This window comes from Saccharomycodes ludwigii, chromosome II, assembly GCF_020623625.1.
Source record: "Saccharomycodes ludwigii strain NBRC 1722 chromosome II, whole genome shotgun sequence".
Lineage (NCBI taxonomy): Eukaryota > Fungi > Ascomycota > Saccharomycetes > Saccharomycodales > Saccharomycodaceae > Saccharomycodes > Saccharomycodes ludwigii.
The window spans coordinates 1,786,248-1,801,339 of NC_060201.1; the positions used below are offsets into that span (position 1 = coordinate 1,786,248).

The 15,092-nt window shown below is 28.9% G+C and overlaps 8 protein-coding genes across 8 annotated transcripts; 5 read left to right on the forward strand and 3 right to left on the reverse strand.

Moving 5' to 3' along the window:
- Positions 1–198: 198 nt before the first annotated feature.
- Positions 199–2,925, forward strand: COS111 (Cos111p; the record flags this gene model as incomplete). The annotated part of the gene is made up of 1 exon (XM_046080823.1): positions 199–2,925. The coding sequence occupies one exon, from the start codon at positions 199–201 to the stop codon at positions 2,923–2,925; it is 2,727 nt and encodes a 908-aa protein (XP_045936115.1).
- Positions 2,926–4,477: 1,552 nt separating this feature from the next.
- On the forward strand, positions 4,478–6,166 carry ALD6 (aldehyde dehydrogenase (NADP(+)) ALD6; the record flags this gene model as incomplete). Its single annotated transcript, XM_046080822.1, has 1 exon — positions 4,478–6,166. The coding sequence occupies one exon, from the start codon at positions 4,478–4,480 to the stop codon at positions 6,164–6,166; it is 1,689 nt and encodes a 562-aa protein (XP_045936116.1).
- Positions 6,167–6,430: 264 nt separating this feature from the next.
- Positions 6,431–7,093, reverse strand: HTC1 (Htc1p; the record flags this gene model as incomplete). The annotated part of the gene is made up of 1 exon (XM_046081554.1): positions 6,431–7,093. One exon carries the CDS (start codon positions 7,091–7,093, stop codon positions 6,431–6,433), a length of 663 nt encoding a protein of 220 aa, XP_045936117.1.
- A 592-nt stretch (positions 7,094–7,685) lies between these two features.
- On the forward strand, positions 7,686–8,633 carry SCDLUD_002005 (uncharacterized protein; the record flags this gene model as incomplete). Its single annotated transcript, XM_046076877.1, has 1 exon — positions 7,686–8,633. The coding sequence occupies one exon, from the start codon at positions 7,686–7,688 to the stop codon at positions 8,631–8,633; it is 948 nt and encodes a 315-aa protein (XP_045936118.1).
- Positions 8,634–8,704: 71 nt separating this feature from the next.
- DER1 (derlin) lies at positions 8,705–9,412 on the reverse strand (the record flags this gene model as incomplete). The annotated part of the gene is made up of 1 exon (XM_046081374.1): positions 8,705–9,412. One exon carries the CDS (start codon positions 9,410–9,412, stop codon positions 8,705–8,707), a length of 708 nt encoding a protein of 235 aa, XP_045936119.1.
- Positions 9,413–9,885: 473 nt separating this feature from the next.
- On the forward strand, positions 9,886–10,899 carry BTS1 (farnesyltranstransferase; the record flags this gene model as incomplete). Its single annotated transcript, XM_046080821.1, has 1 exon — positions 9,886–10,899. The coding sequence occupies one exon, from the start codon at positions 9,886–9,888 to the stop codon at positions 10,897–10,899; it is 1,014 nt and encodes a 337-aa protein (XP_045936120.1).
- A 232-nt stretch (positions 10,900–11,131) lies between these two features.
- MUK1 (guanine nucleotide exchange factor MUK1) lies at positions 11,132–13,093 on the reverse strand (the record flags this gene model as incomplete). Its single annotated transcript, XM_046080820.1, has 1 exon — positions 11,132–13,093. One exon carries the CDS (start codon positions 13,091–13,093, stop codon positions 11,132–11,134), a length of 1,962 nt encoding a protein of 653 aa, XP_045936121.1.
- An 818-nt stretch (positions 13,094–13,911) lies between these two features.
- Positions 13,912–14,649, forward strand: SCDLUD_002009 (uncharacterized protein; the record flags this gene model as incomplete). Its single annotated transcript, XM_046076876.1, has 1 exon — positions 13,912–14,649. One exon carries the CDS (start codon positions 13,912–13,914, stop codon positions 14,647–14,649), a length of 738 nt encoding a protein of 245 aa, XP_045936122.1.
- Between the last annotated feature and the right edge of the window lie 443 nt (positions 14,650–15,092).

Sequence of the window (15,092 nt, forward strand, 5' to 3'; positions counted from 1 at the left end):
CTCTATAATTTTTTTTTTTTTTTTTTTGTATTTTCCCTTTCTATTCTGTAAAGTAGAATAACTAACCAAGTACTGTTTCACTTCTGGTCTTGACATACTTTGTTGAATAGCATTTATAATATCACAAAAAAATAAGACAACTTAGTGTAAAAACTAATTCAAGTTCTTATCAAAATATATAAAAAAAAAAGGCTAGCTATGACAGAAACAGTTTTGCGACTTGTTCCTAATGTCACTAATAATGACTCATTATCCACAGTTAAACCGGAAGCTACTGTTACCACAAATGTTATTGGCGAAGGAGTTAGAGAAAAAGATACAAGCGAACAGAAACATGGTGTCAATAACTTAGAAGGGGAAAATACCAATAAAACGGAACCTGAATTATCCACTACTACCACAATCAGCTGCAACCCTTGCAATTTATCCACAATTCATAGCTCTACCCATAAACCTTTGTTTAAGCTGAAATCCAACGAAACAACAATTACCAATTCTACGCTCCAGGTTAAAAACTGCAGTACGAATTTGGATACCTCTAGCTTATTAACAACCGCTACAAACACTACTGCAGATTCCTCTATTAAGTCGAAAAATCCAAGTAATAAAAAATTTTTCTTCAGTAAATTGCAAAATAATAACAATAACGCTACTGCTAATAAAAATGAAGACACATTTTCATTGTTTTCTTTAAAAAGCTCATCATCTGGGCATCATGACAACAATAAAAATAATGATAACGGTGGTACTGGTATATTACATTTGAAAAAGTTTTCATTGCGTTATCAAAGGAAGAAAATTGTTGAAAAGGTCTCTTATAAAGATATTAATCAGTTACCAGTTGAGTTAATATCCAAAATTTTACTCTATGTTTTGAATGTGGATCAGAATCAAGATGATGCCTATAAAACCGTTGTTGGCTGTTTATACGTTTGTAAAAAGTTTTATTACGCTTCTAAAATGGTGTTATATTTAAATATTAATTTGAAGTCTACATACAGAGTGGCACAGTTGGTTACAAGTTTAAGATCTCATCCTGATAATGGTAAATTAGTGCGTGTTATAGATTTTTCCAATCTACAAAATGGTGAAATCAAAATTTCTCCTGCACCATCTACAAATAAAAACAATAACACTAACAATGCCAGCGCCGAGTCTTCTAGTTCATGTCCGTCGCAAGATTCTACAAATTTAGCTTATGCTGGATGGAGAGACTGGAGGTTAAGAAACGATCCACTATACAATCCAAATAAATTGACCACTGTTTCAAGCACGAGCAACACTAATGGTGCAGGGAATAACCTTTCTATTAGAAGAACAAGAACAAATTCAATAGCATCATCCATTTATTCTAAACAAAGTGCCATGTCAACTAGTACAAATCTGACGCAAGTTTCTACCTCTTCCTCAATGAATTCAACCAATTCTTTTACTGGTGCGGGAAATACTGTATCGGGCCCTATCGCTAATTCTACTGCCACAGCAACTAATAGCCACATGAGGAAAAAGAGAAGTAACACCGTTAGCACTTTAATGAGGTTTGACGCAAATAATAGCAATGCTAGTGTTAATATAGGTAGTGGCAATGCGTCGAATAATGGCGATGTGATTACCAAAAACTATACTACTAAGAGTAGTATTAACAGAAAGAAGAGTAACAGTTTGGACAACACCTCAAGAAGTTTTTTGCAAATGTTTTTGAAAAATAATAGCAACAGTAATTCTACTACTGCTTCCCTTGATAGTAGTGACAATAACGTTAATGAAAATAAGAGGCGACAAAATCCTAATAAAAAAAAATTATTAAAATCTAATAATAACATCACTAGCAATATTAAAAGTAGCAACAATAGAAGCAAGAAAGCTAGTGTTAAGAATGATTCCATACCAGAATGTCAAGAAACTGTTACTAAGTTAAATTATCAACCTTTTAAAGAAAAACATCCATATACAAATAAGTTTTTGCATAAATACCGGTTAAATAAGGATTTGCCATATGGGTATGTTTTGCATTTATTAAATCATTGCCCCAATTTAGTTACATTGAATTTAAGTGGTGTTTCTTTGAGTGATGATTTTAAATTGGTTAAAAAGCAACAATTACAACCATATAGTAGTTTATGCAAGACTTATTCGACAAGGTCGCTGTTAGATGACGAAGAACGTGTCCAACCCATTTATTTTAGTGATACGGGTTATCATCACAATGTCCATCAATTGAACTTGGAAAAGTTAACAGTACTAGATATTTTCCAGGTTTTGGGTAATAAATTAAGTTTTTTACAACAGATAATAATGAGGGATTGTCTATGGCTGCAAGAACAAAATGTTAAATATTTGATTTTGACACATTGCAGAGAAATTGCAAAGGATTTGACGACTGTTAACAGTACGGATACCCATTTCTATTATAATTTTATGCACTCAGGAATGAGCAAAGATTCAAATTGGGGTACCAAAGGTAGCTTATACGATTTCTTAATACTGTTAGGCTTAAACCAAGTCTATCATATGGATGATATAGACTTGGAAAATGTGTTTAATTTAAAAAAACCGATTTTTTTATTGCCCACAGAAAATTGTATTGCAGAGAGCGGATATATTGAGTTGGGCCTAGGCATTAAATGTAAAATTGTTTTGTTCCAAAATGATGATACAAAATATAATTTTAAATTGGAAGAGGAAACTGATGACAATGGCAATAAAATTTTTACTATCGAATGTACATTACAGGATTATATTGGAGATTTGAATGCTGAAAGACCTGATTATATCAATGGTCATAATGGTCGTGATAAAAATTCAAACATTACTGGTAATACTATCAAGATTGTTCGTCAAATTTACAACAAAATTCAGTACCTGAGGAACTTGCACACAAGATATAATATCGGGTATAATATGTTATGGCCGCTACAATATTAAAAATGCTAAAAGGTATTTAGGAATACCTGGGCTTTGTTGAAATGTATGATTGGGAAAAGAGAAGGGAAGGAAAAAGATTATAATTTTTTTTTTTTTTTTTTCAAACTTTATTATTCTACCTTATTAATAAACTGGTGTTTATCTGGGAGGAGATTTTTATAAGAAATTTTAAGGAGTGCTTGAATAACGAACGTTTGACATCTTAGGTCTAATTCATAATAAAGTGAGGATAGAAATTGATATATATATAATTTTTCAACTACCTGATTGATATACATATACATATTTAAAAAGAGAGACAACAAAAAAAAAAAAAAAAAAAAAAAAAAAAATAATGAAGTAGCTTTTCATTACATTTGCATTTATTTGTATACATATACATATATATAATATATTATCATTATAACATGACTTTATGACACACGTTACTGACAATGTAATATTATATTAATTAATGCTTTCTTTCTTGAGGGTAGCTACTTCTATGTTTACGTGAATTTCTGTAACGGCTTACAAAAAAAAAAAAGGATTAATTAATCGAATGAGATGGCACTGTACGAAATTTCCATATACTTTTTCAATGCGGCAACAAAAAAAAAAGTACCGGTAACGGAACCCGATTTGAAAAAATATTCGGCAATATTAATAATAAAAATTAAAAGACGGAAAATAAAAATGATTAATAAGTTGATGACTTCGAATGATAAATTTTATTTGTATTTTTATTTCAATTTGGGTTGCCTATATAATTAGGTGACTTTTTTCCTTTCTTTTTTTTTTTTCTTTCATTCTTCCTTCTCTTACCTTCCTGGATAAAATCTAGTCTTTTAGATGTTCACTTGCAATCCATTCTAATCATTTGTTTTCAAATTAATTCACCTCATCCTGTATCTCAAAACAGAGTTACAATCTAAAAGAAACAATTGCTAATTAGATTTAAATTAAATCGTTGTTAACACTTATTAATATAACGCCCTACGATAAAAATAAAAATCATCGCAGCTAGTATGTTTTTTTTATATCTCACGTAATATTTTATATTAACACTAGCAATACCATACAGATATATATATATATATATATACATAAAGAAACATTTGATAAACGGATGATTCTATCTATTAAAAGGAAAATGAAGAAAGAATGTGGGAATCGTCGACTGAATCTTAATATTTAGAACAAAAGAATGAAATAAAAAAAAATTAAACATAATATATATATCTTACAGAACAAAAGAACGTATTCAAATGTAATTAGAGTAAAAATAATAAATATTTATTTTACATACCCCAAAAAACTTTGGCAACCAAGGGCTATAAACACACATACCACATGCACAATTTTTGTTGTCAAAACTCAAAGAAGGAATACTTTCAAAATCAAAAAACATATACATATATATATATATATATATCATAGAACAAATTGTCATTTTTATACTATAAGTTCGTCTAATTTTTATGAGTATTATCACGACCAATAATAGAAAACTTCTATTTTACTAACAATTATGACCTACTGTTGATGAAATTCAGAACATTGTAAAGCAAAAATGATTTTACCGAAAAATGCAAGGAATTTGGTTAGAACTTCGACATCACTAAAAAGTTCTACCTTTTTTATTACAGCAAAATTTTCTTTTATTAATAATAAAAGACTATTATCAACAACAGGGAATCTTAAAAACAATTTACATTATTCAAAACAAAAATATCCAGCTAATCCAGACAGCACAAAGAATTATATAATTGAAAAAGCTGACGAAGCTATTATTACTTTACCGAATGGTGTCACTTATAACCAACCAACTGGTTTATTTATTAACGGCGAGTTCATTAAATCTCAAGATTCTTCTAAAATAAAAGTTGAAAACCCTTCTACTGAAGAACAAATATGTGAAGTTTTCAGCGGTACAGAAGCCGATGTTGAGTACGCCGTAAACTCTGCTGAGAAAGCTTTCAATCCGTCTTGGACTCATTGTGATCCAAAAGTTAGAGGTAAGTATTTGTACAAGATTGCTGAAATTATGGAAAAAAAAAAAGATTTAATTGCTGCTATTGAATCCACAGATAATGGTAAAACTTTGGAACTATCCGCAGGCGATGTTTCTGTAGCTATTGACTATGTGAGATCTGCTGCTGGCCAATGTGATAATTGTTTGGGTGGCAGAACTATCGAGAGTGGTGATGGCTATGTCAACTACACTGTTAGAGAACCAATAGGTATCTGTGGCCAAATTATACCATGGAATTTCCCCTTGCTAATGTTATCCTGGAAGGTTGCTCCCGCTCTAGCCACCGGTAATGTTGTTGTTTTAAAGCCTGCTAGTTTAACTCCATTGAATGCGTTGTTTTTTGCCAAAATTGTACAAGAGGCCGGTCTTCCCAAAGGAGTGGTTAATATTATTCCGGGCCCCGGAAGATCTGTTGGTGATGCCATTATTAATCATCCAAAGGTTAGAAAAGTTGCATTCACTGGTTCCACTACTATTGGGAAAGATGTTGCACTAAAGGCTGCTTCATCTAATCTAAAGAAAGTTACTTTAGAATTGGGTGGCAAGAGTGCTCATGTGGTATTCAACGATGCGAAAATGCCAACTACTTTAGATAATTTAGTTAATGGAATTTTCAAAAATGCTGGTCAAATTTGCTCATCTGGTTCTAGAATTTATGTCCAAAGCGGTATATATGACCATTTACTTGCCAGTTTAAAGAAACATTTGGAAGAAAACATTAAAGTTGGTTCTCCATTCGACCCAGAAAATTATCAAGGTGCTATCATCGGTAAATCCCAATTTGATAATATCATGAACTACATCGCTATAGGTAAGAAGGAAGGTGCTAAGCTTTTAACTGGTGGTGAAAGAGTTGGCACTAAAGGTTACTTTATTAGACCAACTATTTTTTATGATGTTAAAGAAGACATGAGAATCGTGAAAGAAGAAATATTTGGTCCTATCGTAACTATTTCTAAATTTGATACTCTTGAACAGGTGATTACTATGGCAAACGACAGTGAATTTGGTTTAGGTGCTGGTATAGAGACCCAAAATATTAATACTGCTTTATATGTCTCTAAATATTTACATGCCGGTACATGTTGGATTAACGATTATAATTCTTTTCACCACGGTGTACCATTTGGAGGTTTTAAACAAAGTGGCTATGGAAGAGAGATGGGTGTGGAGGCATTGGCAAATTATTCTGATACAAAAGCAATTAGAATTAAATTGGATATTTAACTTTTTTCAACATCAACTAATAATATATTGTAAACCAATGATATAGAGATTTTTTTTTTTTTTTTATCTGCTATATTTATATATGTTATTTTCACTTTATACATGTTTAATAATAAATTTATTTTATTTTCAGTTTGGATTATGTGGAGAGCATTAATTTATACATATATAGATATGCTAAATTTCTGTATTTCAATATTTAAAACAAAATAGAAAAAAGAAAAAAAAAAAAAATAAAAAAAGAGAAAAAAACAAAAAAACGAATTAAGCTACAACTACTGATGTATCACCACCATCTTTTAACAACAATTTAGTAATTAGTTCATCAGCATGAGGGACATTGTGTTTATCAATATATATTAAAATATGAATATGCGAAATTTGTCTTATACTTTGCAAATTGGGATAATTAATAAACCAACAATAATCCACATTTTTCGAACCACCGCACTCACTAATTAATTCAGCTAAGTTCATTTGCCAAAATTTTTGAATTTTCAATTGACAGGCTGGATCCTTAGAATAATAATCTCTACTATCATCTTTTTCTACATCAATATACAAAGGAATATAGATTTTGGACCATAAACATAAATGGTAAACATTATGATCAAAGTTATACGGGAAATTGTTAACAATTAAGGTATATAAACTTTTATCACTCAGAATAGCGTCAATTTTGTCCTTATCAGTAGGGTATTTTTCACTTAGTTTTTGCAATTCGTTTAAATCCCAATGCAGTTTATATTTAACCATAAACTCCATTAAATTGGAACCCTTTCTTGTAACATTTTCTTTATGTTTATGATATTTTTCTGCTACATCAGGGGTTCGATTGAATATGCTAATGTCACCTTTTTCAATGTGACTTTTAATTTCATACCATGTCATTGGTTTTGATATTGTTATCTGATCTTTCATAGTCATTGTAAAATTTGTGAAAATAAGTAAATATATATTGGTTATTTTAATCTCTTATATATATATATATATATATATATATGTTTATGTTTCTTATTTATTGAGTAGCATTACTATCTTCAAAGCAATAAAGTATATTTAGGAGTATCATAGTCAACCAAAAAAAAAAAAAAAAGAAAAAGAATTAGATAAGGAATGATATAAAAGGACAGTACATGGAAATACAAATGGATTATGTGAATTAAAGATATAAAGTTTAAAAAGTTGTTTATTTTTTGTTGCAATTTTAAATGTAAAAAGACGCTGCTGTTGCAATTGTAACATTTCTTCTTTCCTTCTGTATAAAAAAAATTATTTACATATAATTTTTTTTTTCTTTTGTATGTGCATTTTTCCATTTTTTTTTTTATGTTACAATCAGGAAAAAAAAATAGAATAAATGAAAAAAAAATAGAATAAATGAATAAATAAATAAATAAATAAATAAATAAATTTTCTTCTTTTCTTTTTTTTTTCTAAGGAAAAAATCGAAATTAACTTGAAAAAGGCCTGTGATACCAAAAGTTAAAAAGAAGATTGTCGACAATAATATTATTAAATGATGCCAGCTAGAAAGGTAAGTCGAAGATCCCAAACATCAGAAGAGCAAACTATTATTTCCTCCATTATAAACGATGATAATGACAGCAAACAATCCAGTCCTGCTATTGATACCCTTAACACCATTACTACTAATAGCAGAAGCGTAGAGACCGCTAAAGAGGTTTTAGCTAGATTAGAAAAATATCGAAAATACAATAAAATTGATGAGATTGATGGTAAAACAACAACTACGATTCATAAGGAAGCTGACAAAGAGAAAATTGTCAAAGTTTTTGCTAGAAAATCAAAACATACAGGCATCACTAAGAGAAAGAAATATAATGATAAATTTAAAAGACCTCTATTTCAAGCTAATAATTCAACTTCAATCCGCGAAATATCAAATATATCGAAAATATCCAGCAACTTACAAAGTTTAATCCAAAGCATAAAAACGTCCAGAACTGAAAATAATCAAATACTCAAATTTATAAGTGATCAATTTATACCAACTCTTAATAAATTGGCTGATGCAAAACATGAAAATTTATCCTTGGACCAAGAATCTACAGTTGTCCCATGGAACTTAGATGTTATACACGACATATTAAATGCTAGTGAAAATATATCAGTGAGTAATAGATTAACTCAACATATAGCATCAAATTTAAACGATATAGACATAAGCCACATAAGTATGATACTCGATAACGATAAGGGCTTACACACAAAAGATGTCCAAGACTTACTTAATATAACATATACTAAAGAACAAAGAGAAAAAGATGCCATACTATTAAATTTTGCTTTAAGCAAAAAATTGAACCAAGATAAGCTCAACAATAATTTAAATACTAATAAAGGTGGAAATACTGAGAAATACATAAATAACAAGCTTAATTTTGATGCATGGGCCATGAAGAGAAACAAAAATATTTCAAAAAAAAATATACCATTTTTATAAACATAATATAATAGAATTTACTAATGTTGATATATATAAAGAAAGACGAAATTTACTCATTATTCAAACCTTCAGTTGCCATTGCTGGTTTGAGGATCTTGTAGACGACCTTGTAGACGATCTTGTTCTTCTTTTTCCCTTTCCTTCTTCTTTTGAATATATTTACTTAATCTTTCATTAGGGGGTTCAAAAATATCCACATTATATAGCTTTTTAATGGCTTTGTCAAAAAAAAATATCAAATGTCCTGGTAAAAAGTCCATCACTATAGTTCCAAATTTAAAGCCTTTCCTATAAATCATCAGCTTATTGAAAATTGAAAAAAACATATTGATAAATGCAACATTTTGAAACTGAAGCATTTCCTCATTAACACATTTCGATCTATAGTAAATCAAATTTTCCTGTATGATTAAGCCAACCGATGATAGAGGCTCATAATATTTGGTCATTGGAACGACAAATAAAAGTAGCAAAAATATCGTGGAAATATACCTGCTTGTCGTGGCGAAAACATCTCTTTCTAATGATCTCAAATGTATTATTGAGAAAGTTATACTTAAAATTGACAAATAATCAAATGTTCCATAATCAAATAACGAAAAAAAAAGTCTATAGTATTGTTTTTTGCCAAAACATAACTCATATGAATATTTAATTGTTTTGTGGTAATCAATTATATTTGTTTTTCTCAAGATAGATAATATTATCGTTCCTATAGCCCATAGTCGTGTAATTGGTGGGATATCAAAAACCATATCAATTAGCACTCTATCCATTATGTATTTAGTTGTATTTTTTTTCTCAGAATTATAGATTTGACAGTAATATTATGGCTAATTGAATCTAGGCTCACTGTATATTTTCCCGTTCAATTTGATGGATTTGTTTGAACAGTAACGTTTTTCTTTAGTCTTTGTTGATTAATTTAATAATTTGAATTTGATAATAATCCAAAAAAAAAAAAAAAAAGGTTGAATGAAGAACGAAAAATAAAAAAATAAAAAAAAAAAAAAAAAAAAAAAAGTTATATCCGAATAGTAAATGTCCGATAGTATCCATTACGAACTTTTCGGCAAATTTTTACCTTTATAAAGGCTTGGAAAAAAAAAAAAAATGTAGATTTTAGAAATAACGCTGGATGATACAAGCAATAGGTAACCTCACCTTTCAGGTAAAATCTTATAATTCTATTAACATATACTTATACAATAATAAATAGTACCAGCAAATAAGTAATAGACATTAAACTATGAATGAAAAATTATTGGATGAAATATGCTGCAATGCTCCGCTTTGGAATAAAGATTTAGAGGAACTGGTTACTAGGCCATACAATTATTTAAGTAATAACACTAGTGGTAAAAATTTTAGAACTCTTTTAATAAAAAATTTTAATGAGATATATTATCATTTACCCCCAGATAAAGTAGAATTAATATGTTTAGTTGCAGAAAAATTACATAATGCAAGCTTAATTATCGACGATATTGAAGATAATTCAGAACAGAGAAGGGGTTTAAAAACTTGTCACTTGGTCTATGGTATTGCTGGAAGTTTAAATAGCGCAAACTATGCTTATTTTGAGGCATTACAATTATTAATTGATTATAATAAATTAATCGATCGTAACGATTTAAGATTATTAACAATAATTAAGATTTTTAATGAAGAATTATTGAATTTACATAGGGGACAAGGCTTGGATATATACTGGAGGGACTATATGATACGTGTAAAAGACCTGATCCCCAAAGAAATTGATTATTATAACATGGTTATGAACAAAACGGGTGGACTATTTAGGTTAATTATCAAATTAATGCAATGCTACATTAGGCCTGAAGAGGAAAATATTAAACAAAACGAGGAAAATGTGCATTTTTGTAATTTATTAGGTATCTTATATCAAGTCAAAGATGATTATTTAAACTTAATTGAAACTACGGAGGTTTCTATCAATAAAGGTACTTTTGCAGAAGATATAACCGAAGGCAAATTTTCATTCCCAATAATTCATGGCATAAACTATGAGTTGGAGAGAGAAAATTCCTCCTTTATTTACAACATATTAAGATCAAAGACAAAAAATCCAGAAACTAAAAGAAAGGTACTTGATTATTTGAAAAATGAATCAAAAAGTTTGGACTATACAAAAGATAAAATTATAGAAATTGGGGAGCTTATTAAAAAGAAATATTTAAGCGATACCAAAAAGTTCCAGAAATTAATTCAAATCATTGATAAGTTAATATATGGAAAATAAAGAGTAAAATTAAAACAGAAAAAAAGAAAAAAAAAAGGAAAAAGAAAAAGAAAAAAAAAAAAGAAAGAAAGAGAAAAAAAAAAGAAAAAAAAAAGAAAAAGAGGCTACAATGATGATGATAATAATAATAATAATAATAATAATTTTTCACATTGCTTATAACGATCACATACTATATAAATAGCTACATAGTCATAACAATTTTGGTGGTTCTTAGTTCGTTACCTATCACTCATTGAACCAACATCTGATATATTTCAAATACCTCCCTTAACTCAGAAATACTTAGACTATCAAAATCGCGCCCTTGGAATTTCTTATAATCTTCAGCGATTTGACTATCAATAGTATTAGTATTTGTAAAATCTAATTTTAGTGAATGGTTAGAAGTAGATTTTGGTATATCTACTTTAGATATCGGAGTGTTTGAAGTGCTTGGGGGTGGGCTGCTATATAATCTTCCTAGAACGGATTTTAATGACGTTAAATTAGATAGTGATCTATTTCTTATACCTGCAGAGTTATTGTTCAGTGTATTGTTATTAGTACTATTGTTAGTAACAGCAGCAGCAGCAACAGTACCACCACCAGTAGTAGTAGTAGAAGTACTATTATTACCATTATTATTATTGTTAAAAGAGGTAGTGGCTGTGGCAGTGGTAGTAATACCACTTATAATATTCTGCAAGCTCAACTCGCTGAAACTTATATGAATATCACTATTAGCATCCCTTAATTTCTCACCATCATTACTATCTTCACCAAAAACAGGTATTTTAATAGCATCTGATATCCTAAATGTGAATAAATCGGTTGAGGGAATACCATTGGGCAATTCTGTTAAATCACTGATAAAATAGAGAGCTGCCTCTAAATTCGTTAAAGTGAATAGTTCTTTACCCACTAAACTACTTTTATTCCTAAATAACTTCATAAATTCGAAACATAAAAAGATATGTTTTTTCGGGTATTTTATAATTACATATATTAATGATGATAGTAATTCGTCATTTCCCGGGTTATTTAAGTTTTTCAAAATTTCATCTTGTAATTGAAATAAAGCACTCATTTTTTCTATGGGTGACAGTCTATCAATAACTAATTCATGCAAAATTCGTTCAAAAACATGGGGACTCTTCATATCTATGGCACTTTCCTGTTCGTCTTGACAAGTGTCAGTATCGTTTTTTAATTTATCAAATTCAGGAGTACTCATATGCAAAAAATCACTTAGATCATATTTCTCGTATATCTTATGCAATTCCCATAATTTTTCATCAAATAGCCGATCATAATCTATATAATTCCCACTATTCCTAAATAAAGCGTATGTTCTAAATTTTGTATGAGTAGTATTTTTTGAGTTTGGCTGTTTTTCATCTGCACTGGTATCTAATAGGCTTATCATGTGAAACAAATCCATTTCTAATAATTCCATATATTTTTTGACGCAAGTTTTTTTATATTCTAATTCAGATGGTGACAACATTAATTGTGTATTGTTATTGCTAACTCTGGGGTTATTAGTAACTGTGGTAACTGTATTATCGTTATTATTTATTGATACATTACTGCTACTCCTACTACGTCCAAATATACCGCTTAATCCTGAGCTTAAATGATCCTTAGCAGACATAAACCCAAATGGGGAATATATGGATAATGAAGTAGTACTTTGAGTGGTGGTAGCAGGCGGAATACCTGATATTTTACTATCACAATAGTTTGTTGCAGCTTTGTGGAACTGAATATAAAATTTTTGAAAATATCCAGCTAATTGGTTTATACTAATAGGTTTGTCGTACTTGGGTTGTTTTAAATCTTCAATAAAAAGTTGCATTAAACGGGTTAATTCGAGTGGTAATTCATCTGGTATTTTTAGGTTTTTGTTATTTGTGTCACTTGTATCATCTTCTTTTGAAGTTGATTCCATTTTTTTCATTTCCTCTCCCTGTTGTTTAAGTTCTTTTTGTTGTTTGGCCTCAGTACACTTGACCTTTGTGTCCTTAGATTTTGTAACCGTCCCATTAGTAATCTCAGATTGCGACGTGTTTGATGAATTTGAATTAGTGGTTATTCCAGTATCTGTTGATAAAATATCATCTGAATCACCATTATTAGAAGAAGAATAAGATGATTTTATTGATTGTGTCAGATCATATCGAGTGTTATCTATAGGTGGTGTATGAAACATTACTGTACGTCTCTTTTCCCTTTATTATTCTGTATAAATGTATTTTTCCCTCTTCTCTTCCAAGTTATGTATTTTGCCACCTATTTATAGAATAAACGACAATAAATGTGGGAGGGGAGATATAGAGTGTATTTAGTTTATCTATCTGGATTTTCAGTTGAGAAAGTGTATATATATATATATATACATACATGTACTTACCTCAATATTTCAAACGAATACTAGATATATAATGAGTACCAGCCCCTTTTTACTAGGTACAAAGTTAAAAAAAAAAAAAAAAAAAAAAAAAAAAGTGTAAAGTAAGAGAGAAAAGCATAAATTTAAAAGTTTCCTCTCTTTCTAAAAATAAAATTTTTTTTAAACTAAAAAAAGAAAAAAAAAAAAAAAAAAAAAAGCCTATAATTTAATTATCTCTTTTATACGAATCATCGCTATTTTTAAAATATCATGGACTACTAACATACTCGGACATTCCCTTTTTATTCTAGAAAATTCCAAAATCTTAAAAGCAAATTATAAAATAGGGTTTACTTTTTTATAAAATTAATCACAAAGCTTGTTAGTATCTTAATACTACGACAACTAACAACTATTGATTGAAATCTGCATGGAAAAAAGTCGGTAAATTTTAATGCTATAATAGTACCATACATGTATATATATATATATATATATATATATATTTAACAAAAGAAAAAAAAAAACATATTTTTAGTTGTCAATTAACAATTCATTTAGGTGCTTGTGTATTGATTTTTTCAAAATTATTATATTTTTACAATACCTTTATAAATATTAATTGAATAAAATAAAATATGAAAAAGTTTAAAAGTATGAAAAGACCCCACTCTCCAGAATTAATTAAACCCTATTTAAATTCCAAAAATGATATTGTAAATGCCACTTTTGATGGTGGTAACTCAATTATTTCTCCTTATGATCATTTAAGCATTAAGAATTACAAAAGACAAAGGTTAATAGAAGATTTCGAGGATTTATCAATAGATAAGTGTAGTGCTAATAACAAAAGTCACAAAATATTTAAAAAAAGTCTGAATTCGATAACTGGTGGAACTTCCTCCGCGTTATTATCATCCAAAGCCACTTCAAATCCCTCTTTTGTCATCAATGAAGCCGTTTTAGAAACGTTGAAGAATAAACTATTAAATAATAACGAAATATCGATCAACAATGATGAAAATAGAAAAGGGATATTATCCTTGTATGATACAGATAGACAACAATTTATTGAAAAATTCAGATCAGAATTAATAGGTTTGACTATGCAATTGGTTAAATGGTATTGTATGGCTAGTGTTATTTATCAAATATGGTCAAAATGGTATCAAAAAAAGTACAATGTACATAATATAGCGAAAAGTTGGTTTACTAATAATATCGGCGGTATTGTTAAAAATATTAATAGCGATTCAAAGATTTCGGAAATACGGCAGGATGAAGGTAATACGTTTTATGATAATGATAGCATTATTGATTTAGAGAATAATGATGATATTGATATGGAAGATGCTAGTGACATTGATATGCTTTGAATAAGTGTACATAAAATTTTTATTAGTACCATTATATTTAATGGTTAAAGGGTAAATCAAGATAATGATGAGTCTTTGTAATTATATATATAATCAATAATAGTATCTTGATTACTCTTTATATAGAATATGAAACTTATTTGTATAAATATCTGTAAAAAAAATTTAACGAAGAGGGTATATCATAGTTTAGACGCAATATGGGCCCATTAACGTTACATGGGTAAGCTAAATCTGATCCAAATCACTTAAGTTTCATTAAGGGGTTTTTTTTTTCTTGTGTTAAATGGAAGTTGTTATAATACCAATACTAAAAGATTCATTCCAAGATAAGTTTCAAAGTTACTCTTGCTAAATCAAGCTATATAAAACTTGAAAGTGTTTTATAGCATGTATATTTCTGCTTAAGCGGATTTTACTTCTCATTAAAAACACATTTTTTC